The following is a 25,837-nucleotide window of genomic DNA, read 5'->3' as shown; positions in this document are numbered from 1 at the left end:
TGTTTTGCTTTGCCATTTGTTGCGCATTTAGATGCATGTCCTGCCTGCATTTGTCCAGCTGAAGGTGAGACAGCCAATGAACAATCTCTGTCCTTGTATACCACAAGGACATGACAATCCACCTACAAGTATGGTGTCCTGTGTCACAATGATGAAACCTGTCTCTGGCAGGTCTGTAATTCAGGCGTCAATAACTTACGTTTTCAGCCTTGGTCTAATCGTGATCAATGGAGTTGATGTCCAGAGACAAGATAAGACTGACTGACTGTCCTTAGCATCAAGGCAGCATGTGGGCCAGCGTGTGTGTAGTCACATGTAGGCCAAACTAGGTAGATCAGAAAGCTTCCAAGGTATGTAAATCAAAGCAATTAAATAAAACAAGAATAAAACTCTAGTATCAGTGATGAATCTTATTAATGCTCTTCTTGTTCACTAATATCTTTCAGGCAAAGCAATCTACTGTCCTTACAGAACCTGATTTACAGTTGACTCGGAAATGCCCCACTGAGATGGCTTTGAAGCAGGGAAGGACAATAAATGTTGTCCTTGCCAGTGATGCCTATATCCTTCTTAAAATCTGTTTAAGAAGCATTTAGACAGGTACTTGAATAGGGCAGGTTTGGAGGGATATGGGTCAAACACAGGCAGGTGTGACTACCTTCCTCCATGGCCAGAGCGAGCAACACCGGAAATTGGAGGAGCAGCACCTCATATTCCGCTTGGGGAGTCTGCATCCTGGGGGCATGAACATTGAATTCTCCCAATTTTGTTAGCCCTTGCTGTCTCCTCCCCTTCCTCAGCCCTCGGGCTGTCTCCTCCCATCCCTCAGCCCTCGGGCTCCTCATCCTCCTTTTTCCTTTCTTCTCCCCCAACCCCCCATCAGTCTGAAGAAGGGTTTCGGCCTGAAACGTTGCCCATTTCCTTCGCTCCATAGATGCTGCTGCACCTGCTGAGTTTCTCCAGCATTTTTGTGTACCTTTGATAGGACATGTTGGCCGGTGTGGATAAGTTGGACCAAAGGACCTGTTTCCACACTGTATAACTCTATGATTGGTGCCTCATCTGCGACCCTGAACATTTACTCCAATTGGCGAACTATGGTTACATTGTGTACCCCGTACAAAATGCATTGCAACAACTCCCCATGGCCAAGTTGTTGATACCTTCCAAACCCAGGGCTTTTACAACCAGAAGGACAAGAGGTGCGGCCACATTAGCAGCCATCAGCATTTCCTACAATTTACACAATATTCCTTAATTGCAAAGAAATCGGTTGTTTTTCCCCACACAAAGTTCCTTACTCCTAGCAGCGTTGTATAGTATAGCCCTGCAGTATAGTCGAAGAAGGAAAGCTCTCCAGCACTTTTTCAAGGACAATTAGCGTGTGTGTATATATTTATATCATGGTATATGGACACACTTATCTGTTTTGTAGTAAATGCCTACTATGTTCTGTGTGCTGAAGCAAAGCAAGGATTTCATTGTCCTATAGAGGGACACATGACAATAAACTCACTTAAACTTGAACACAGCAAAGTGGGAGGATTCAATGGTCATGCCCCCAAAGTGGGATGTTGACCTTGTTTGCAATCCAGCCACACAAGACCAAATGAAGATTTAGAATGGCAGATAGAATTACAATTCTTCCTCCTCCTCTCCTCCTCTCTCCTCCTCTCTCCTCTCCTCTCCCATCCTCCCCTCCCAAACTAAAGGTCAGCAGTTGGCATTTGATTATGATCGTAATTGCTGGGCTGGAGGGGGAAGTGTTTATGCTAAAGTAACGGGACTGGGAATTTGACGGCTTAACTCTGCTGAGTTAGTGGTTCCTGGCAGCGGCGCATGCGCGGCTGCTGCCCTGCGGCTGCGGTGGAGCGGCGGCGACAGAATCTTCCGCTCACACCACGACGACTCACACGACGGCGGCGGCGGCTGTGGACGCCCGGAGAGGTCCGTATCCTTACATAGAAAGACAGTTTATAAATAAGCGGGCGGGGGGGGGGAAACTTGCTTCCTTTTTGTTTTACCGAATCCGCGATGCGATTAGCCGACCGTTGATGCTGAGGAGAACGGTCGCGTTATCTTCTCCATGTCAGGGTTTGTTTTGCCGGCGGGGCATTGTGGGAGTTGTAGTCCCACTGGTCACGTGGTCCCCGTGACTTCCCGGCCAGCAGCGCGACTGGTTGAACTACATCTCCCATCCTCCCATCACACCACTCGCCTCTGCCTTATGACAAGACCTTTGAAGTGTCTGGGCCTTGCAAGTGACTGGGACTCGACTAGGCAATACATTCTTTATATTCTGTAGTGAAGGGACTGGTTGCTGGTTTACACCGAATATGGACACAAAATGCTGGAGTAACTCAGAGGGACAGGCAGCAACTCCTCCAGCTCTTTTGCTCAAGATTTCAGTATCTGAAATCACTGGTGTCTCCAATTAGAAGCCAACCTCTGTACTTGAGATTCTGGAGTTTGAATATTTAATTAAAATATCAAATGCTATGAGATGTTGTGCCACGCGAATGCAAGAATGAAGAGCCAGGAGTTTTTTTTTGGTGTGCAGCAGTTATTAATTGCAGTATATTTGCACTATGTTTGAAAATCATATTTTTTGTATTTTATATAGCTAATTCCAGGCGTCACTTCATTTAACACATGAGTTGACAGTCCATTTAATAGCTGCAGATGTTCTAATACATCCTAAATGTGACATTTAAATGCGGAGTTACAATCACTAAGTGAAATGATTATTTTGTGGATGTTGTGGTTGATTTAAATGCTGCACATATCGGGTACTTTCACAGTTTCATGAAGATCTTCAATTAACTTTTTAAATTACAATGTTGCCTTTAGTTTCAATTCTACATCTAGGTTGATAAGGTATTTAAATTGTAGGATTGAAAAAGTAGGACGTTGGTGCTTTTAGCAGAGGTCTAATTTGTAAGGGTTATGGGGAAAAATTAGCAGAATGTGGTTGAGAGGGAAAGATAGATCGGCTACGATTGAATGGCGAAATAGTCATGATGGGACGAATGGCCTAATTCTGCTCCTATAATTTATGAAGATATGAGGTCTACATATTGCTTTTGCATTCTTTGATCTGGAATACCCAGTTCTCCCTGCTATCCTCTTCAGCACCATTCATCAGCATGCTTATTCTAAACTGCTGATACTGTCCCAATTGCATCATGCCTCATCCATCTAACAGCCTTTGGCTTATGAACCTACATTGAAGCTTTTCGCAATGTGGAGATGAAACTTAGAAAAAGAACAGCCTGCTTTTAAAATTATTCCATGACATATTTCTTCACTGTATTTTAATCTCCTGATTAGTACGGGTGTCAAGGGTTATGTGGAGAACACAGAAGATGGGATTAGGAGGGAGAGATAGATCTGCCATGATTGAATGGCAGAGTAGACTTGGCTGGGCTCTGGAACTCTTCCTGAATCATTCTTCTACTTTATCCTTCAGTATATATATTACTAAAAGTATTACCATTAAGCCAATGTTCTCCTTTATGTGGCATGTTGTCCTGTGAAGTGCCTTGGGATAGACACAAAATGCTGGAGTAACTCAGAGGGTTAGGCAGCAATGGGATGTTTTACTGTGTTAAAGCCCTGTAATTTGCACATTATAAAAATGACAATTTACAAAATTGTCTTGTAACAATTAGTTTTACAGCCAGTGAAGTACCTTGGGATATTCTGTGGATTGACAAATGCTATATAATTGAGAACCTTTTGTATTGCACTTTGAGTTAGCAAGACACAAGGCTTTTCAGTTATTTTAATACTTTATGGTTTTTAGTTACATTGCTAAATGTGACATTTGGGTGGCACAGTGATGCAGTGGATAGAATTACTGTCTCACAGTACTAGAGACTCTGTTACTGTCTGTGTGGAGTGCACATTTTCCCTGTAACTTGTGGGTTTCCTCTGGATGCTCCGGTTTCCTCCCACATCCCAAAGACGTGCAGGTTTGTAGGTTAATTGGTGTCTAAGTTGCCTCTAGTGTGTAGGGAGTGGATGAGAAAGTGGGGTAACATAGAATTGGAGTGAACAGGTGATCGATGGTCAGCATGAACCTGGTGGGTTGAAGAACCTGTTTCCCTGCTGTGCCTTTAAACTAAACTAATCATTGTTGTCCAGAGCAAAACCTTCATGATCAATGAATAAGGTTAGTTTAAAAATGGGCAGGGGATGGAATTGGTTGCCCATGGTTATGGGAATTCTCTCTGCTGCCTGCATGGTACCAGAAAGAAATATGGTGGAATAATCTTTGTTGGTCAGCATGGCTGTAGTTGTAACAACAATAAAAGGTGACACCATTGTGAAAGTAGCTCATTCACTGCTGGCACCAGTGGTGTGATGTATTTATAGTGTGTGATTTCTGCAGAACTGTGGCATCTTGCTCAGGCATCTTTGGCAGTTCCTCTGTGTATGACCTCATCACCGAAGAAAAACATATTACTCCAAACAGCTTTATTTCATGGTCCGGAAAATGCATTCTTTGTATCCATTGATGTGCACCTATCGTGTCATTACTAGTGTAGGATGATAAAAGACTGGACTACATCTTCTCATGCAGTTCTAGAAAGCAGCCCCTCACCATCAGAAGGAAAATGCAGGATGATGGCATAGTTAAAAATCAATAATTAAAAGTAATCCAGGGTCTGGGTTATCTAAACCACTCTGGTCTCATTCAAATGGTGACCTTGTTTTTAAACTCTTTAGAATTACTTTCCTGAATCATTCCAGAGATGCTGCCTGTTCTTCTGAGTTACTTCAGCATTTTGTGTCTATCTATGATGATATTTGCTCTTGGTTACAATGTTTTGGTCCCTTCATAACTCTTCGCCTGCTGAGTGCTGGTAAAGAAAGCTTAATTTGGACCTAAAATGAAAATGAAAGCACAAACTGCAGATGATAGAAATCTGTAAGATAAAGACAATGAATGAAAAGTAATCGAAAGAGAAACAGTAAATTTTTCAGAGCAACCATCAGAACTGAGAAGTGAAAGCAAGTTAGTCTAAGTAGCAGAGAAGAAGGGAATGGGCAGAAATAGGTGGGAGAAGAGGAATATCTATAATAGGGTGAAATAATGCAGCCATTAATTGGACAGCTTGGCTCTTTTCACCTGGTCAAAATTCTGAAACTCCTTCCAAAGAGAGATATGGCAAGTTCAGATATCTTTGTAACACGAAATGCATTGATTCAAGGCAAAGACAAAAGAGACTGCAGATGTTGAAATCTTGAGCAAAAAAAGAAAGAACTGGAGGAACTCAGCCATTAAGCAGCATCTGTAGAGGGAATGGACAGACGACGTTTCAGGTCAGGACACTTCAGACCTCCTGTCTGTCTGGCTCTTTCAGTCTGGAGTAGTGGGGCAACTGAAAAAGGGTCTTGACTGAGTATCACCAGCACTTTGTTTTATGCATTGATTCAAGGTAGCTCGACTCTATTTGGTACCAGGACAAGTAGGGATGGATGGTAAATATTGCTGTTCCTAGTAAATCCTGTTTCATATTTCAAAACTTTAAGTGGATGATAGAATTTTCCCAAGGCATCGTGTGTGATGTACATTTCCTCCTTTCCTGCTTGGGTAACTCAAGTCAAACAAAGTAAGATTTGGGACAAAGCTGCTATTCTCTCTATGCCTGATCAGTTGCTGAAAGTCTGCCATGAGAAGCAAATATGCAAGCCAAATATAATTTGGTTCTAAAATGGACTCCAGATGAAGATTTATTTTGCAGTCTTATGCTGAGGAAAATGAATGCCAGGTTGTGTATATATGTGCTCCATGGTCGGATAGTTGGCTACCAAACCGTCTCCCCCACCTGGTTTGCCAGGTAAGGAGGGGGCTGTGAACCCCCAGCAGGACCAAAAACAAGACCTGTCAAAGGGCGGATGAGCTTCTAGCGAGCCAACGGCCATCTAAACTTCGGTAAAAGTTGCGATTACTGTCGTACATTGCATTGTAAGGAATGATGATAAAGCACACATACCAAAATCCTATACTTCCAGTGGCGGAAGTCTGCAAGAACTGGAGGACAGATGTGTGGTGCGTCCGTCACCATTCCCGTTGGAAACCAGCACCACTACGTTGCTAATGTTTTCAACGATGATGAATGAATGAAGTATTCATGAAGTATAAAGTATGAATGAATCCCCCTCCCATTCCAAATCCGACCTTTCTGTCCTGGGCCTCCTCCAGGGCCAGTGAGGATCACTGTAAATTGGAGGAGCAGCACCTCATATTTCGCTTGGTCAGTTTGCACTCCAGTGGTATGAAAATTGACTTCTCTAATTTCAGGTAGTCCCTACTTTTTCCTCCCCTTCTCAGTTTTTTTTTTTTTTTCCCCCACACAGAGAGTGGTGAATCTCTGGAACTCTCTGCCACAGAGGGTAGTTGAGGCCAGTTCATTGGCTATATTTAAGAGGGAGTTAGATGTGGCCCTTGTGGCTAAGGGGATCAGGGGGGTATGGAGAGAAGGCAGGTACGGGATACTGAGTTGGATGATCAGCCATGATCATATTGAATGGCGGTGCAGGCTCGAAGGGCCGAATGGCCTACTCCTGCACCTAATTTCTATGTTTCTATGTTTCTCCTCAGCCCACTGCTCTTCCTTTCTTTTTCCCACACCCTCCACCTTCACATCAGTCTGAAGAAGGGTTTTGACCTGAAACGTTGCCTATTTCCTTCGCTCCATAGATGCTGCCTCACCCGCTGAGTTTCTCCAGCATATTTGTCTACCTATAAAACATCTTCCCTTTGAGAGAAATTCATTGTTAATTCTATTCAATGTAAAATTGAATAAAACCTGCATGTAAAAACATTTCTTTAAACAATATTATATAACTCTCAGTAAACACAACCCAGAGAATGTTGCTTTGCAGCACATATGACATGTAGGCAGTTTATTTTTATCAATTATTTCCACAGTTTCTCATGAAAAATAAACACAGATTCTGATTTTTTTTATTGCTCCCAGATCACCACTATGCCTTGTTTAAAAAAAAATAAAGACAATAGCTTAAACTGATGCAGGGCTGCCAACATTGGGTGAGAGTTGGGAGTGAGAAATTGCAAGAGACCAAACCCAAGGGAGCCTAGCAACCGGGGGGGGGGGGGGGGGGGGGGTACGGAGCTATTGGTACGGAGCTTTTGCATTTTTCAGCTTGAAATTGTGTAATCTGGTGCATACTGGAGCGAGTCTTTTAACTTGCACTTGAATTCAATATTTATGCTTTAAATTGGATTAGCTATGAATAAGGTTAGGCTAAATTACATTCCTAATTACATTCCACAGTAGAGCCAGGCTCTGATCAACAGGTGCAGCACATGAATGATCTTAGTGTATTCATGTATAGAAATCTGATTATAATCAAGCACTTGGCCCATGATGACCGACCTGGGTACACCTGGTCTTACTCCTGACCCTGACTCCAGTTGCATACCTTCTCTCATTCCTGACCCTGAGTCCAGCCTTACACCTGGCCCCCTATTCTACCCTGATCATAGCTGCTTACCTGCTTAGGTTCCCAGTGCTGAACCTTCCCACTGTCCTAGCTTTAACTGCACACCTAGTACTATTCCAGACCTTGACTCTGGATGCACACTTGGCCTTGCTCCTAGCCACTCCGGACTGACAATAAATCTGGTTCACGCATAAAGCCCCATATCTGACGTGAGAGCGTGAGAATTTGGCGAAATGCGTGAGTCTCACACTCAATGCGTGAGAGTTGGCAGCTCCGCTGATGCACATGTAGTTCTCTGATAAAGTAATGTATCTAATCTTTATTTTTGTAAGGCATTAAAAGATTAAATGTGTGTGATGGAAATGTAATAATTTGTGTTAAGATGTACATGTTAGTTTCAAATGTTATCATGAGCATTACAAATGGTTGCCTGATAAAAAGGTTACAGCAACAAAGGATAATGTTGGTTCCTAGAAGAGAAATTCTATCAGTCGTATTTTATTCCCCCCACCCCCCCTCAACTTGAATTGTTTTCCCACAAGTACTAATCCAATTCCCCTTTTGAAAGGCCTGATTGCAAAAGGTAGTTGAAATAGAATCAGAAGTGAGTTCCAGGAGTCGATGTAAAATAATTTCTCCTCTTCATTCCATAATTTTTTTAATCTATGTGTTGGTCCTTGAATGGTCTTCCAATGGGCTTAACTTTTAGTTAGTTTAGAAAACAAATATTCATAATCTTGTGCACCTATCAAATATCCTCCTTTCATTGCACAGATATCAAACCCGGTCTTTCCATTATAACTTTTCATAGTTGAAGTCACTCCTTGCCATAATTCTTTTCCATGCTATCTAATACCCTTTATCTTTTCACAAAGTGCATTAACTGAGTCTGCATTTCAGTCCATCACATCCTTCTAACAGTGTAGTCAGAGATACATTTGTGGGGGAATCCAGTCCTCTTCCGAGACATGAATTACAAGGGAACTTTAGGTGTGTAAACAGGACCAACTTCAAGAAAGTGCTGGAGTCCTACCACCTCCCACTACCTGAAGAGTTGCTGCCAGATTCATAGTATGGACTCTGTCTACCCCAATGCACATTGGGCAAGTTTTCTTGTGCAGCAAGTACAGGAAAATGCAGGAAGGTTTATCAGCGTCAGCACATGGCTGTCCTTGACCTCACTAAAGCCTTTGACTCTTACCAATTGGGAGGAACTGTAGGACATCCAACAGATTTTACTAACAAGTTAGATTGCACAAACTGGGATTATTCTCCTTTAGAGCAAGGAATGCAGAGAGAGGTGTTTAATAGTGTATTAGATCAGGAAATGTTTAGACTGGATGTGTAGAGGGAGATGTTCCTGTTAGCAGATGGGTCAATAGCTGGGGCCAGATGTTGTATTTAAAAGGGATGTGGGAATTTATTTTTAAACGCAGATAGTTGTGGTTTAGACTTACTGTCACATAGGGCGTGGAGACAAGTATTTGAGGTTTTAAAAAATGGGGATGGAATAGGTAATTGAGTATCTAATTTGCAGAACTGGGGCGGCACGGCGGTAGAGTTGCTGCTTCACAGCGTCAGAGACCCAGGTTCGATCCTGACTGCATGTGCTGTCTGTACGGAGTTTGTACATTCTCCCTGTGACTGCATCAGGTGATCAGGTTTCCTCCCACATCCCAAAGACGTACAGGTTTGTATGTTAATTAGCTTGGTAAAATTGTACAAATTGGCTTGGTAAAATTGTACATTGTCTCTAGTGTGTAGATAGTGTTAGTGTAATGGGAATGACAGCATTGTCTCTTCCAGGGACCAACATATACTTTGTTTTGAAGGGCCTCTTGGGTATTGACTGAACTTCCATTTGAAGTTGCATGATTTTGGAGTTCTGATTTTGATTTTAATCATCTGCAGGGGACAATGTCAGAAGAACCACCTCCTCCATACCCAGGGGGGCCTTCTGCTCCACTGCTTGAAGAGAAGGGAGGACAATCTGCACAAACAGGTACAAATCCAATATGTAATGTAAAGGAACTGCAGGTGCTGCTTTATATCAAATATGTGGACAAAATGCTGGAGTAACTCAGCGGGTCAGGCAGCATCTCTGGAGAAAATGGATCTGACGTTTCCGGTTGGGTCTCTTCTTAAAAAAAAAATGTATCCTGACTAACAGTGTAATGAAATTAGACTCTTCTACTGGCATACAAAAAACAATATAATTAAATATCTTGCTGTGGGTCGAGGAGCTTTATTATGCAGTTTTGTGACCCAAGTCACCAAACTACATGAAATTTTTACATATTGTAAAATATGTAACTATATTGTACATATTGTAACTGAAAGGTAAGACTAAAGTCTGAATTTATGAAAATTTATCTGTATGGACTTTAATTAATTTAATTGCACCCTTTTATAATGTGAATAAATATGTGGAATAAATGTTATTATTCACATTATAAAAGGGTGCAATTAAATTAATTAAAGTCCATACAGATAGATTTTCAAAAATTCAGACTTTAGTCTTACCTTTCAGTTAGAGTTGATTCATGGGGGCCTTCTTTGTGTTCCAGCACATCAGCAGGGACTTTGAAGGCTTTCTTGCACTTTAATCCACCGCAGCACTTTCTTCAGCCTTTTTAATGCTTTTCCCACTAAATACAATTAACCCGCTGCAAGTTTCCACGACATTTATTCCACAGAACAACAAATCGGAATCTCCAGTAAAACAGGCATCTGTGAAGCCCCCTCAGCCATTTTGTGTGCTAGCCTGAAACAAAGCGCGTGATTGGCCAACTGGCAGACAACTCAATGTTAAAAGTGCTTTGATTGGACTAAAAAATTCCCGACATTTTTCCGGTTTTTCTCTAATTTAATTAAAATGTGCAAGTCTTCTTCATATCGAGTTTCAGGGGTGATTTATATAAAAATTTTTACACAATATGTGAAAATTTCATGTAGTTTGGTGACTTGGGTCACAAAATCATATTTCTAGACACATTTTTGATGCTCGGCCCACAGCCTAAAGGAACTGAAAGTGATCATTGCAGAAGTTGAAGTTAGAAGTGAAAGTTTATTTTCAAATGGATGTAACTGTTCTGAACATTTTATACTGGTTTCCTAATCTGTATTTTACCATTTTGATGTATCTTTATTTTATTATAGATTAAACAACCAATCTTTATTTTATTGTAAATAAGTAAATATATTGTTCCATTTATCTCTTTAATACCTTGTTCTGGGTGGAAAGGCAGATCCTGAGTTTGAATATGTGCAATAGTATTTCAGGTTGAATATAGATGCAAAATAACTTGGTGGGTCAGGCAGCAACTCTGGAGAAAATGAATAGGTGATGTTTCGGGTCGGGTCACTTCTTCCTATACCAAAGATAAAGACAACATTTCAGGCAGGGCTCACGAAGAGATTCACTTGCATCAGTGTTTATTCCAACTGCTTATCCATATGTTGAACAGAAATCGTTCTCAGAGTATGGCAAATTGGAGCAACACAAAGATATAAGATCTGCCCTAAAATAATATAGGTAGTATTTTATTGATGGCTTCAAAATGAACTGTCTTACAGTAAATACTGTAAGAGATTTGGACATTAGATAAAGAATTTGTGATTGACAATTTGTTGATTTTTACATTACAGTAATTTACAATGCAGATTTGTTTAGTTTCTGCAGGGTATATGTTGCCTCCTACTGCTCCTCCTACCACCATTCAACCTCAAGGATATTTTATCCCACCAGAGGTTGGACCACCTCCGTATGAGCTAACGCCACAACCAGGATTTATACCACTTCATACACCTGCAGAAGGTGGTATGCCAATGCCACCACATGGTAACTATCGTTGATGCGATTATGGAATTTATTAACAGCACTGAATTTTTTTGTAAGTGATTTCCACCATAATTAAACATTCTGTGGTGAGGTGAAGATCAATTGATGTATGCTAGGAATGAGTTTGCTCTGCCATAGTTTTGTTAGAATGTTTAGGAAATGGCTGCTTTATTTGATTTTCCATTAGCAGATTAATAGATTAAAAAATATTAATAAACAAGTAACTTCCAGCAATTTTTATTTTAATGCCCTTTTTCTTTTTGCCCCTGAATGGATAACATAAAATGATCTGGTACAATGTCCAGTGCATGTCTTTTGACATAGACGAAGGGAGCAAAGGCTTCATTAATAGGATCAATTGTACTTCTTGCAAGCACTGGGATCTCTGCTCTGATGCTAGGAATGGAACTGGACTCCAAAAATTGGGATGACATTGTAGAATTCACACTTTGAACAAGTACGGTAAAATCTAAACTTAGTTTTGTGCTGTCATAAAATGTAGTAATGGGTAGATTATTTCATGACGGAGAAACATTAGTAAATTTCACTTGAATTTTGTTGTGTGCAATCAAAGAATGGTAAATCAGAGACCAGCCCTTTTGAGGAGAAATCTAGTTGTACCACTTATGGTTTCCTTCCCACATTTGAGGTTATTTTTCCCCATATTATTTATCCACACCATTAGACAACACATTACACATTCTACAATTTCATCCCAAATAAAGCAGTTTTGGTCTCCAAATTTGAGGAAGGACATTCTTGCTATTGAGGGAATGCAGCGTAGGTTCACAAGGTTAATTCCCAGGATGGCGGGACTGTCATATGTTGATAGAATGGAGCAGCTGGGCTTGTATACTCTGGAATTTAGGATGAGAGGGGATCTTATTGAAACATATAGAAACATAGAAATTAGGTGCAGGAGTAGGCCATTCGGCCCTTCAAGCCTGCACCGCCATTCAATATGATCATGGCTGATCATCCAACAGTATCCTGTGCCTGCCTTATCTCCATACCCCCTGACCCCTTTAGCCACAAGGGCCACATCTAACTCCCTCTTAAATTATTAAGAGTGAGTTAATAAGATTATTAAGAGTATTGACATGCTAGAGGCAGGAAACATGTTCCCGATGTTGGGGGAGTCCAGAACCAGGGGCCACAGTTTAAGAATAAGAGATAAGCCATTTAGGAGATGAGGAAACACTTTTTCACACAGAGAGTTGTGAGTCTGTGGAATTCTCTGCCTCAGAGGGCGGTGGAGGCCAGTTCTCTGGATACTTTCAAGAGAGAGCTAGATAGGGCTCTTAAAAATAGCAGAGTCAGGGGATATGGGGAGAAGGCACGAACGGGGTACTGATTGTGGATGATCAGCCATGATCACATTGAATGGCGGTGCTGGCTCGAATGGCCTACTCCTGCACGTATTGTTTATTATCAAATATAATCAATGGTATAGATCTTTTCGGGTTATCTTTCAGGAAGTAGTTTGTTGTCTGAGAAACATTTGGAGATTGGAAGTATCTTGTATCAAATTTATTTATTTTATGACTAATCTTTTTCAGTCAGTCTGCAAAACTGTAACACCTCATCACAAACTATTTTGAGTAAATCTCCAGGCTTAATGATGAACATTGAGAGTAACGGGGTGAAAAAATATTGTGTAATTACTATTGAGAATCTTCATCTTCTTGATGTATACATCTGACCTTTATGATAATTCAGTCATCTACCATGTTGCCAAGTAATCTTCCTTTTATGTTATTTCACTGAACTAAGTTTCAAATAAACATAAATCTGGAAATAGGTCAAATTTTGTGGTTGGTGCGGCAACAGAACCAGAGCTGATGTGTTATCTGTTGTTAAGAACGTGCAGATTGGGAGCAGGTGTAATCTGTGTGGTCCTTCAGCCTCTTCCATCATAGCACAAAAATAAGATTTAGGCACAGATCACTTGGCCCTTCAGCTTGCTCAGCCAAATCACAGCTGATCTGCGTTATAGGCAGAGGTTGAGACAGGCTGGGACTATACTCCATGGAGTGCAAGGAGGATGAGGGGTGATCTTGTAGAGGTGTTAAAAATCATGAGCGGTATAGATAAGCTGGACGCGCAGTGTCTCTTGCCCAGAGGGTGGGAATCGAGAACCAGATGCCATGGGTTTAAGGTGAAGGGGGAAAGATTTTGTAGGAATCTGAGAGAACTTTTTCATGTAAAGTGTGGAACGAGCTGCCGGAGAATGTAGTCGAGGCAGGGACTATCACAAAGTTTAAGCAGCAATTAGACCCGTGCATGGATACGACAGGTTTAGAGGAATACGGGCCAAATGCAGGCAGATGGGGCTAGTGCAGATGGGACATGTTGGTTGGTGTTGGCAAGATGGGTTGAAGGGCCTGATTCCACACTTTATGACTCAATGATTGGAAATTCAGCTCTGCATTCTCGTTGACCCTTGGTAATCTATCACCCCCTTATCAAAAATCTATCTACCAATCCCGTCAAGATATTTGAAGACTTGCATTCCACTGCGCTGTGCATTGAAAGTCCCTGAAACTCTCTTTTCCTGGGTATTTTTTTTACTTTGTATGTCTTAAATGCATGATCCTTTATTTTTAAAGAATGACTCAGTCTAGATAATCCCACAAGAGAAAAACATCCCTTCAGCATCTAGTCTGTAAAGACCCGTCAGGATCTATGTTTCATCAGACTCGCCCCACACTTTTATAAACTCCAGCAGAAACAAGCCTAGCCTATCAAAGCTTCCCTCAACACCACACAACCATCCAAGATCATGGCTGATCTACCATGGTTTACTTTTCTTGCCCTATATACCCAAAGAACTTAACATTTCTACATAGTAGGGAAATCAACGAATCTGCTTTTAATAGCTCTTAAAAGACAGTGAATTCCATGTTTCTCTGCTTGAAGCCATTCTTCTCCCATCATCTTAATCGTATATTGCCTCTCCCATTATTTGTGAGACTCTTCGCGTTCAAGAATCTAGCCAAGGAAAGCATTCTTTCTGCATCCAATCTGCTGATCCCAAGAGAATTCAGGAGGTTTCAATTAGATCATCTCATTATTCTGAACACTTTATACTTTACTTTAGCCTTTGAAATAGATTGCAGAAACAGGCCCTTCGGCCCACCGAGTCCGCGCTGACCAACGATCACCCCATTCACTAACACGATCCTACACACTAGGGACAATTTACAATTTTACCGAAGCCAATCAACCTACAACCTGTACGTCTTTGGAGTGCGGGAGGAAGCCCACACGGTCACGGGGAGAACGTCCAGCCAACACCCGTTGTCAGTATCGAACCTGCACTGTAAGGCAGCAACTCGTATCACTGCGTCACTGTGCCGCCCAACTATTCCATGGCAAACACCATCCCAGGAGCCATTCTGATGACTCTTTGTTCCCAATCACTCAGTCACTTTTCTGCTATACACACCTAGTGATCTCACTTTATTTTCACCTGCCATGTTCTTGCCCATTCCACTTAACCTGTTTATCGACCTCGGAGCCCCTTTAAGGGCCAGTCCCACATGGCGATTTTTTTCGGTGACTGCTGGATATCAGGGTCGTCAAAAGATTTTGAACATTTCAAAATCCAGCGGCGACAAAAAAAAAGTTGTGACACTTGAGGAAACACTGTGCGTCAATACGTTGTCACGCCGCAACTTTTTCGGTGACCTGATACATCAGTCAATGATGCCGTCAGTCGCCGAAAAAAAATCACCAAGTGGAACAGGCCCTTTACTCGTAATCCCACCAAGTTTTGCATCATCTGCAAACTTCTTAACATAACGCATTTGGTCCCCTTAATATAGCATGTAAATAGCTTGGCTTCACAACGATACGATCCAATATAACTTTATTTATCCCAGGAGGGAAATTGGTCTGCAAACAGTCATAAAACACAACAAGATACATGAAATTAAAGTGACGAGTGGAAAGTCCAGGATTGGGGATGCACAAAGATTGTGCAGGGGGGGGGGAGGGGAGAAGGGGAGTTAGTTTGTCAGTCTGAACCCTGTCCAAAACTGCCAGCAATTACAGGTTCTTAATCTCTCAGAAGGAAATGTGACCATTCTTCCAAGCAACTTAAAAAAATTTGGAAAGAAATCACCACGGCTTAGAACTCTTTTCTCCAAGCTGATATTCAATTCCAGTAAAATCCTTGTAAATCCATGCACCCTACCGTTATATTTCCTTACAACATATGAAGGGGGCATCGGGCCAAGCCTCTGCCACCTCTCTAAATTCCTCCTCTTTTACTTCGTTGTAACCTATTCACTCTCTCATCCATTAAAACTCCCCTCATTCTGCCAGTAGTCCATTGTGGGGGACCTATTTAATCTATGAACCAGCTCATCTTTGGGATGGGAAAGGAAATGGGAGCACCTGAAGAATGTGCCACATTAGCACATATCATCTTCTTCTTCTTTTGTGTGGCGTGCACAGCTTAAAGTTGTCGGACAACTTGTTCTATTTGATCTTCCGTTTGTGCACGTCGAGTTGATTGCATTAGTCGAAACAGGGCAGACCACGTGAAGGTTGCAATCTTCCACCCCAAGCACATAGCATTAGAGGTCAGGATTGAACCTGGGTTGCTGTAGCTCTGGGACAACTACAACACCTCTGCACTACCCCATCCTCCTGCTATAGCATGTAATGTGACCAGAACATTACATAACACTCCAGGGTTTACAATGTCCATGACTCTTCCAACACTGCAAGTACCCCATAAGTGGCTAAACCTTGTGGATGCAGCATCTTATGTAATGCAGGATTATTTGTGTTTTTTCCATACAATTTTAATTGCCTCAACCATTATTTGGGTGGCACAGGGGCACAGCTGATGGAACAAATGCCTCACAGCACCTGGTTCAACCATGACTGGGGATGCTGTCTGTGTGGAGTTTGCACGTTCTTCCTGTTTCCTCCAGGTGCTCTGGTTTCTTCCCACAGCTCAAAGACGTGTGTGTTTGTAGGTTAATTAGCCTTTGTAAATTGCCCCCTGTCGTGTAGGGAATGGAGGAGAAAATGGGATAACGTGGAACTAGTGTGAATGGGTGATCGATTGTCAGCTTGGACTTGGTGGGCCGAAGGGCCTGTTTCCATGCAGTATCTCTGAACTAAAAAGTTTAAAAGACAAAGCTATTGATTTCTTCATACTATTACCTGAAGTATTGTGTGCAGTTTTGGTCCCCTAATTTGAGGATGGACGTTCTTGCTATTGAGGGAGCGCAACGTAGGTTCACAAGGTTAATTCCCGGGATGGTGGGACTGTCATATGCTGAGAGAATGCAGCGGCTGGGCTTGTATACGCTGGAGTTTAGAAGGATGAGACGGGATCTTATTGAAACATATAAGATTATTAAGGGTTTGGACACAGTAGAGGCAGGAAACATGTTCCCGATGTTGGGGGAGTCTAGAACTAGGGCCACAGTTTAAGAATTAGTGGTAAGCCATTTAGAACGGAGACGAGGAAACACATTTCACACAGAGAGTTGTGAGTCTGTGGAATTCTCTGGCTCAGAGGGGGTGGAGGCCGGTTCTCTGGATACTTTCAAGAGAGCTAGATAGGGCTCTTAAAGGTAGCGGAGTCAGGGGATATGTGGAGAAGGCAGGAACGGAGTACTGATTGGGGATGATCAGCCATGATCACATTGAATGGAGGTGCTGGCTCGAAGGGCCGAATGGCCTACTGCACCTATTGTCTATTAATACATTTTGTCTTATTTTCCCTTTTAACAGGTTACTACCCAGCTGCAGGGCATTTCCCACCTCCGGGTCACTTTGTACCCCCAGGTCCCTATGCGCCCCCTCCTGGGCACTATCCCCCTCTCAGTGGACAAACAGCAACTGTTATAGTTCCCCCTGGTGCAGCAACAACAGTGACCGTACTGCAGGGGGAGATGTTTCAAGCTGCACCTGTGCAGACTGTGTGCCCTCATTGCCAGCAGGCCATCACAACCAAGATCACTTATGAACTAGGCTTGCTCAATACTTTATTCTGTCTCTTCTGCTGTTTTATGGGGTAAGTAACTCTCATTGACTGTATTCAATTCTTATTTATAAGTGTTCTCATTTAAGTTTAGTTTATTGTCACATGTACCGAAGTACAGAGAAAAAGCTTTTGGTGCTTGCTAACCAGTCAGTGAAAAGACTGTACATAATTACAATCGAGTACAGATACATGATAAAGGGAATAACATTTAGTGCAAGGTAAAGGCCAATTAAAGATAGTCCAATTGTCTCCAGTGAGGTAGATAGTAGCTCAAGACTGCTCTCTAGCTTTTGATGGGGTGATTCCGTTCCCCGATAACAGCTAGGAAGAAATTGTTCATGAATCTGGAGATGGGCGTTTTCACACTTCTGTACTCTTGCCTGGTGGGAGAGGGGAGAAGAGGGAGTGACCGGGATGAGACTGGTGGCATTATGCTGGTGGCGTTACTGAGCCAGCGTGAAGTGTAATTAGTCAATGGAAGGATTGTTTGTTTGTGATTGTAAAAGCAAACTGTTATTTTCAGATGCCCTCCTGTCAACCTCTCGGGAGAAAAGGAATGGCTGTCTTGTCTGTCTGATCTATTTTATTACCATATTAAAATAACTCTTCCATGTAGGAATGAGGGAATCCTGCAGTTAGGAAATTGATATAATCCAATTCCTCTTTGTTCACTCATTCCACCCAGTCAGTAATAGTCTCTGGATCAATTTTACTATTTGCTCCTGGAGCTGCAAAGTTTCTTCCTGTAACTTGTATAACTCCAGTATTGGGACAATTTCTCGTTTGAAAGCAATAACGCAGAAACAATGCTTTCCTGCGCTGTGAGACACTACGATTAATTGCTGATAAATATTACTTTGATTGAAACTCTCCACAGCACGTTTTACCACTTAATCATTAGTTATTCCATTCTTGCGGGAGCAAAAAATAAATATTTGATTTTCCATTTCACCCGCAAAGTTCTTTGCCATTTGATGTGTTGCAACTGATATATGGTCATGGTAAACTTCTACAAAACTTATTTTCTTTTGCTCCAGGTGCGATTTGGGCTGCTGCTTAATCCCATGCTTGATAGATGACCTGAAGGATGTAATGCATACTTGTCCAAACTGTAAAGCCTACATATATACATACAAGCGTGTGTGTTAACATCGACCCTTACAATGATGTTAACTTTTTTGTTTCAATTTACACACATAGTGATGCAGCATTGTCTCGTGCTGTTTAACAAACTGTGAATGCCTTATCTGCAGAATATATAAATTGAACTATTAATGTATTAACAATGAAGTTTAGATCTCCCAACTGAAAATCCAAAACATAATATTTAATTCCACTTAAAGTAGTGAAATTGCTAGTGAAACAAACTTATGGCTAATACCTTTTTGAAAACTATATTCAGTGTGGAATCATGTCAGTTGCATATTGATGTGGATTATTGTGCCGAGTAGTGTGAAAATGAAGGATAAATAATTAGTTTAGGGTATCAAAAGTCAGCCTTCCGTCCCAAAATATTGCCTGGTGCAGCAATATGTTTGTGATGTTTATATTTAATATGTAGTTTAATATAAATCTATTAATGTGCTCTATAGAAAATACAGGAATTCGAGTGCATTCTTTAAACCCCAGGGAAAATAGTTTTGGCGTCTGGCACGTGTTACTGCTTAATGGGAGCACATGCATGGGTGTGTTTTATAATATGACATGCATTCTTGTCATTCAATACTTGCAATTGGTATGTTTTTTTCTTGGTTCAAAAATCCATCCCGATACAGGTCTGAGACTGAATTTCTGAACAGCTGTTAGTTGCCGGAAAGGAACTAAGGTTAAAATGAATGTTGATGTTAGAAACAGTATTTTGAAGAGATGAAGGTTTTAATCTGCTAAAATATGAACTTGGCACATTTTATTGCTGCCTTTCTAATTTAGTTTAAAACAAAACATTAAAGGTTCTGAGCCATGACAAATGTGTTATCATGATTATAGTGAACTCGTGTCAGTCTAAATCATTTTAATGGAACTTTAACAGAGGATATTTTTTTAAAAATAACATCACCTGTAAGCTTTAAGTCCAAACATGTAGCTTAGATTTTGTGGATCCAAACAAGGTTTTTTTTTTCCCCCCAGTTTGAGGAATATTGTCTGTTAATGATAACTGTCAGGGTGTCCTGAAATGTTCTTTATAGTAGTGTTTTGAAATATTGTACAGTGCAGAAATATTGGATATATTCAGAATATAAATGTGGTAAAATAACTGTGCAGCTTGCAAGTATTGCCTTTGCTAAGATTCTGCTGCACATATAAACTTGCACTTTGCTTTAGTGTTTCTACTGTACAATTTGCATTATGAACTTGGGGAATTATAACAAATACTCCTCTGAAAATATATTACTGGAATACAAAATTAATAGAAAATACACTTATTTTTCAGAGTGCAGAAGGGGTGTGCATGTGGCTGACCTTTTTCTGCCTATCATGTTGTAGCTTAATGCATTTAACCAACTCAACAATTGGGTTGATGAGGTGGAAATTATTGCTTATTGGGAAACATTTCAGTACTTTGAAATATTAATATTTCAACAATTTTGCTTTAAACTGAGCTTTTCCGATACCGGCACACAATCATGGGTGGATCAAACTTGCCTAGATTTAAGTTCAGAAGTAGTTTCTTACTGTCATTAATTGGGAATCATTGGAAGGATATCAGCAGGTTACTTGCATGCATATGGACACAAAGGGCTGGAGTAACTCAGCAGCTCAGGCAGCATCTCTGAAGAACGAGGATAGGAGATGTTTCACATTGGGACCTTCAGACTAATTATGGTGGGGGGAAGAAAGCGAGAAGAGGGGAGAGGCAGGACAAAATGTGGCAGCTAATAGGTGGCTTTTGGTAGGCAGTTGGTTGGAACACAGGCCAAAGATAAAAGCAGATGGCGTTGATGAATTGCAAATTATGAACCTATGGGAGGGGAGAAACAGGTGGGAGTCGGGGAGGGGGTGAATATAAAGGGGCGTTGTGGGGGAGAAAGGCCTCCTCCATTGCCAGGGTGAGGCCTCTTACTAACTGGAGGAACAGCACTTGGGTAGCTTGCAACCCAACTGTATGAGCATTGAATTCTCCAATTTTAGGTAAACGGGAAGATACCTGGGAAGGGGTTTGGTTGGGAAGGGAGGAGTAAATCAAGGTGTTGTGAGGAAGAGGTCCTTGTGGAAGGTGAAAAGGAATGGGGCTAGGAAGATATGCTCCGCGGAAGAGAGAAATGGGTGGAACTGGGAAGATGAAGTTATTCCAGTGTCTTTAAAATAAGCAATCTGCAGTTCCTTGTTTCTACAATTTGCACGGAAATCACATTTTATAATACTTTGAATTTCAAGTTATATTGTGAGTGCAGAAAACAATTTCTGTAAAATGAAAATTTTGATTTAAACTAGGAAATTATTTCCATTTTCAAAATTACGATCTGGTGGATTTGTAGATTTTAATGCTGTTCATCAATAGAATGATGTAGACCATACATATGTATACTAAATTTTAATGGAGCAGATCCAGCTATGTTGGACGCATAAATAAAAGATTAATATCTGATGCAATATTTTCAATTGCTGATTAGACAATTTAAGTCAATTTCACAATTAGGTTCACTGAATAATTGTAAAATATTGGATTTTTTTTTAAATGGGCCTATTTAAAACTAGTTACTTGTTTTAAATACCTTGTCTACATCCACGGCTTTTTGAAGGCTTCTGTGTCAGAAAAGTATGAAAATTCCACTGTCAATTAGTCTTGATTGATTTGATTACTTGCATATTTAAGGTATATCCTTAGAGGCAGGGATTATCCCAACGTTTAAGGAAAGATAGACACATGGATAGGACGGATTTGGAGGGATATGGACCAAACTCGGGCAGGTGAGGCTAGTGCAGATGGGACATGTTGGCCAGTGTGGATAAGTTGGGGCCGATGGGCTGTTTCCATGCTGTATGACTATGATAAACTATGAAAATGATGGATAAAATGTCTGTATTTTCTGTAAAATGCCAATCTTTAGTTTGCATATCTGTGCAATGTGCATAATTTACTTGCATTCATGGTCTTTTTTGAAATGAATAGTATTTGCCTGTCGGTTTCAAATGTAATGTTCTGAAATATTTTAATATATAATGCTTCTTAAATGATGCACCTTTTTGTTAGAAGACACTTTGCAATGTCCTAAGTAAGTTTTCTGTAACGCTGTGTACAAATTATTCATATCCATGTATTCGCGTGTACAAAGTGTATACATCTTGGAAGCTAATAAATGCCAATAGTATTACTTTGATTTAATTCCTTATTCAAAACAATGCAATTAAAAAAAATAATGTGCACTTTTTCCCCCAATCATTTTTATATTGTTGTGGGGTCTAAAATTGTCCTACAGGAAGATTATCAAATGAGCAAAACATCAAATGAGACCATGTAGGTTGAACTGAGGTTCAGAAAAGATGTGAAAATCGATTTGTCAGTGGAGTACCATAGACCCAAAACACAGGGTGACGGAGCAACTATGTATGCAACTGAATAAACTGCAAGACAAAAGCCTTGGTTAGGAAGGTAGCATAAGAAAGTGAAGATTTATTATGATGGGGACATAATTTGTACATAGCAAGCTGAACAACAGTGGAGCCAAGTTTAGTTTTGGAGAATGAACTTGGGCATGAAGAAATGGTGGCTGTGGGAGATCAGCCTCTGGGAACAATTGAAATTTCATTAGATTAAGCAAAAGAGCCAAGAACATATTGTACATGGAAAACAGCATTCAATTGCAGGAAATAATTGGAAAGGCAAATTTGTATGTTTGCCTTTATTGCAGAGGATGGTGCATAATAAAGGATGGACGTGTTGCTATGCTAGTAGAAGACATTAGCAAGACCACACCAGGGAACTGTTGGAGATCTGGCCTCATTTAAGGAAGATTATTTTATGCAACCAGTTTAGAGAACTCTTCACCAGTTTGAAGCCTAGGATGATATGTTTGATTAGATTGGGCTTGTGTGATTTTAGTTTGGAAAAATGAGATGGAAACACAACCTTGGCAGGGTGGACGCCGAGGTCATTTTCCCACCTTTCTCCCCCTCCCGCTCCCTCTGACCCTGAAGACACTGGCGATAAAACTCCGGTACCTCTCCTACCAGCCCACTCCTCTCAAACGTCGCCGCCAGCAGCTCCCTCTTCGGCTCTCCGGTCTTCGGGGCTCCGAGCTTCCCCCGCATGTGGCCGTTGGGTCTTCATTCACAGTGGCCGATGGGTCTTTGATCTCGTTGGCCACTTGTCCGGTCCGTCCTTGTTCCCGGCGGTCACTTTGGATGCTGCGATTGAACTTGCCCGCAGCATCTACCAGCCAGGTCCGCTCCAGCACGGCTGTGCAGCAGATGTTGGGAGCTCCTCTTCTGCAACAGTATTATGACTGTGCATGAATTCTGAATGAGCTCAATTTTATTCAGAACCCCAATGTTTAGTACCAAGTATGCAGCATAAAAGTCAAGTCTGCCAAGTGTAATTCACAAATTATCCATCAAAATTAAATTAGTCAAGGAAAATACATTTATTGTACATTAAAGCGTCAAACAAAACAACAAACATTCTAAAACACTAAATACGTGGATTAAAATGGACTGAACAGCAATTTAAATGAGTTTGAATAAACATTAGCTGGTAGCTTAACTATTGCAAAAAAAATGTTTTTCTCTCCATCATATCAATAATTCAGAACGTGTTCTTTCAATTTGTGGCCTAAATTTCCTATGCTGGGGTTTTAATCTCTCCACCGATGTCCGCATACTAGTTTACAACACTTGTAAAATGTGGTCATGGGTTCATCAGCAGATCGGGTTTGTATTTGCATAAAATATGCCCGAGGATGTTCACATTTGGGACAGGTTTCTGCATAAAAGAAGAGAGAGAATTAATCTTAAAGAAACCAAGTCTACTTTTGAGTAGTACAAAATTAATTACTTTTGTTAAGAGTCGGCAGCAAAAACATTTGTCAACTAAACGTTAAGTTTAAAATAAATGTTTAAAAAACATTTGGACAGGTCCATGGATAGGTTGGTTTAGAGGGATATGGGCCAAATGCACGCAGATGGGACTAGTGTAGATGGGGTATGTGGGTCGGCGAGGGCAAATTGGACCAAAGGGCCTGTTTCCATGCCGCATGACTATGACTATCTACATGATTCTATAATGAAAGTCCTAATTAGTACAGCTTTGTTACTTTTACCTGTCTAAACCTATTTTGTTAACAGAATTCTATCAATGTAATGGCAAAGCTAATTGGCCCACTGACATCAATCACCTGCTCACACTAGTTCTATATTATCCCACTTTCGATCAAAGCAACTAATCAATCCACAATCTCAGCAGCCACCTTATCTTTGAGGCCTTAGGACAAAGGTCACCTGATTCATGAAACTTGTCCACAACTTCAACCTCGTTATTTTTATTTGTCCTCAACTTCGTACAGGCCCGCAGTTTCAGACCCAAGATACCCACCATTGTATAAAACACAACAAAGATCATTCAGTGCTTGAACGGGAATTCATATGTGGTGAATAGGGTCATACAGTACAGAAACATATTATTTGGTTCACTGAGTCCACCACACCATCAAGCACCCATTTACACTGATCCTGTAGAAATCCAATGTTTTCTGTCCAGATTCCTGACGGCTCTCTCAATATCTGCCCCTCACTTGCACACCAGTGCCAACTCACATTGGCCAATTAACCTACATATCATATAACCATAGACAGACACAAAAAGTTGGAGTTACTCAACGGGTCAGATGGCATCTCTGGAGAAAAGGAATATTCCTTTATGTCACCAATCCCTTCTCTCCAGAAATGCTGTCTGACCCACTGAGATACTCCAGCTTTTTGTGTCTATCTTCGGTTTAAACCAGCATCCACAGTTCCTTCCTACACATGTCCTATAACCATCTTCCCTACAACCATCAGGTCATTAAACAACACAATCTCCAAATAAGATTCGAACGACAGACTTGGGACATTATTTTCATCTTTGCACTATTATTTGTTTGTTTGTTCTTTTTTTTATATATATGTACCTGTACTTGTTTTGTTATGGGTTTCATTATTTCATTATTCAATTTCGGGACCTATGACAATAAACCACTCTTGACTCTCTCTCGCTCATCCATGAGAAAGGACACCAGACATATTCAGCACCGGTGGTCAGGAAGAAACTCAGGACGAGCTGCGAGTCAGAGGCTTTACTAAATCTGACATTGAGCCGCTCCACTGTGTTCCCAACTTAGCTACAGTGACCCACATCATCGTCAAGACTATCACGTAGCAGTGGGTTAAGTATTAGTAGACGTGGTTAGATTTTATAAACAATCTTAACAATCACATACTTTGTTTATATTCCTAAATTAAAAAAAAAAAGTCACATTCTAAAACGTTTGGATTTGCATAAGTATCATTGTAAATTACTACAACTCGAGACATCCACAACAACCATATCATTTCAGAACAGTCCAACCTACAGTACCATCATAATGCTTAATTTTGGATATAATTTTGTTAGTACATGCCATACCTGCTGTAGAGTCCACATTTTCCCAAGCTGCAGCACCACCTAACACATCATCAACTTCTTTCAGCTTAGGATATTTTCTGTTGGTTATCTTAAACGCAAAAGAGAAATATATGCTATTCCACATGGACATTTGAAGAAGTGAAGAGGAAACATGTCTTAAACGCAATTCAGCAATTCTGTTTCATGCAGCATTTTCCAACAAAATGTTTATAAACCCTTCTACATTTAATCCAAGGATGGGCAAGTCATCAGGCTAGTTTTAATCATTCTGACAATGGCTAGTCTCCTTAATTTCTTCCCTTGCCTCTACCATTCCGAGTTCCTTTACCCCTCTCTGTCCTCCCTCCCTCTTAACCCTTCCTCCACAACCCCATCCTCCTCTCCCTCACTCCCTCCATGCTCCTCCCCTCACTCTTTCATCACTCCCTTCATGCGTCCTCCTCTCCCCATTCACCCTCCTCCACCTCCCCTTTCTCCACCCCATCCATCCTTCTCTCCTCTCTACCACCTCTCTATCCATCATCCTCCCCTTCCTTCCACCCCAAGTCCTACCCTCCAACCCCTTCAGCACACACCCTCCATCACTCTACTCCCCACCCATTCACCCTCCCATCTACCATCTACCTCTATCCTTCATCCCCTTCCTTCCGTCCACCCCTCCCACACTCTCCCTCCCATTACTTCACCCCTCCTCTCCTCCTCCCTTCCCTCCCACTGCCCCTCCATCCACACTCCCCCCTCACTTTCCGGGTGATGTTGTGGACATAGGGGCAGGTGTTGCAGGCGAACCGGTAACACTTCTGCCCTTCCTCCACGATGAGGACGTTGCCACAGGTGGGACAGAAGAGCAGCATCGGCCCCGCGTCCTCAACGCCCCCTCCCCCTCCCCGGGCCCGGCGCTGCCCTGCGCTCT

General features: G+C 41.3%; 2 protein-coding genes across 2 annotated transcripts; one reads left to right on the top strand and one right to left on the bottom strand.

Moving 5' to 3' along the window:
- Positions 1-1,744: 1,744 nt before the first annotated feature.
- On the top strand, positions 1,745-21,638 carry cdip1 (cell death-inducing p53 target 1). The gene is made up of 5 exons (XM_055651169.1): positions 1,745-1,947; positions 9,388-9,478; positions 11,150-11,317; positions 17,075-17,357; positions 18,365-21,638. The coding sequence occupies exons 1-5, from the start codon at positions 1,840-1,842 to the stop codon at positions 18,474-18,476; spliced, it is 762 nt and encodes a 253-aa protein (XP_055507144.1). The 5' UTR covers positions 1,745-1,839; the 3' UTR covers positions 18,477-21,638.
- A 1,251-nt stretch (positions 21,639-22,889) lies between these two features.
- Positions 22,890-25,832, bottom strand: polr3k (polymerase (RNA) III (DNA directed) polypeptide K). Its single transcript, XM_055651183.1, has 3 exons — positions 25,668-25,832; positions 24,925-25,012; positions 22,890-23,247 (listed from the first exon to the last, which is right to left on the bottom strand). Exons 1-3 carry the CDS (start codon positions 25,776-25,778, stop codon positions 23,120-23,122), a joined length of 327 nt encoding a protein of 108 aa, XP_055507158.1. The 5' UTR covers positions 25,779-25,832; the 3' UTR covers positions 22,890-23,119.
- Positions 25,833-25,837: the final 5 nt, after the last annotated feature.

Source organism: Leucoraja erinacea, chromosome 20 (assembly GCF_028641065.1).
Source record: "Leucoraja erinacea ecotype New England chromosome 20, Leri_hhj_1, whole genome shotgun sequence".
Classification (NCBI taxonomy): domain Eukaryota; kingdom Metazoa; phylum Chordata; class Chondrichthyes; order Rajiformes; family Rajidae; genus Leucoraja; species Leucoraja erinaceus.
This window is presented reverse-complemented; position numbering and strand designations above follow the sequence as displayed.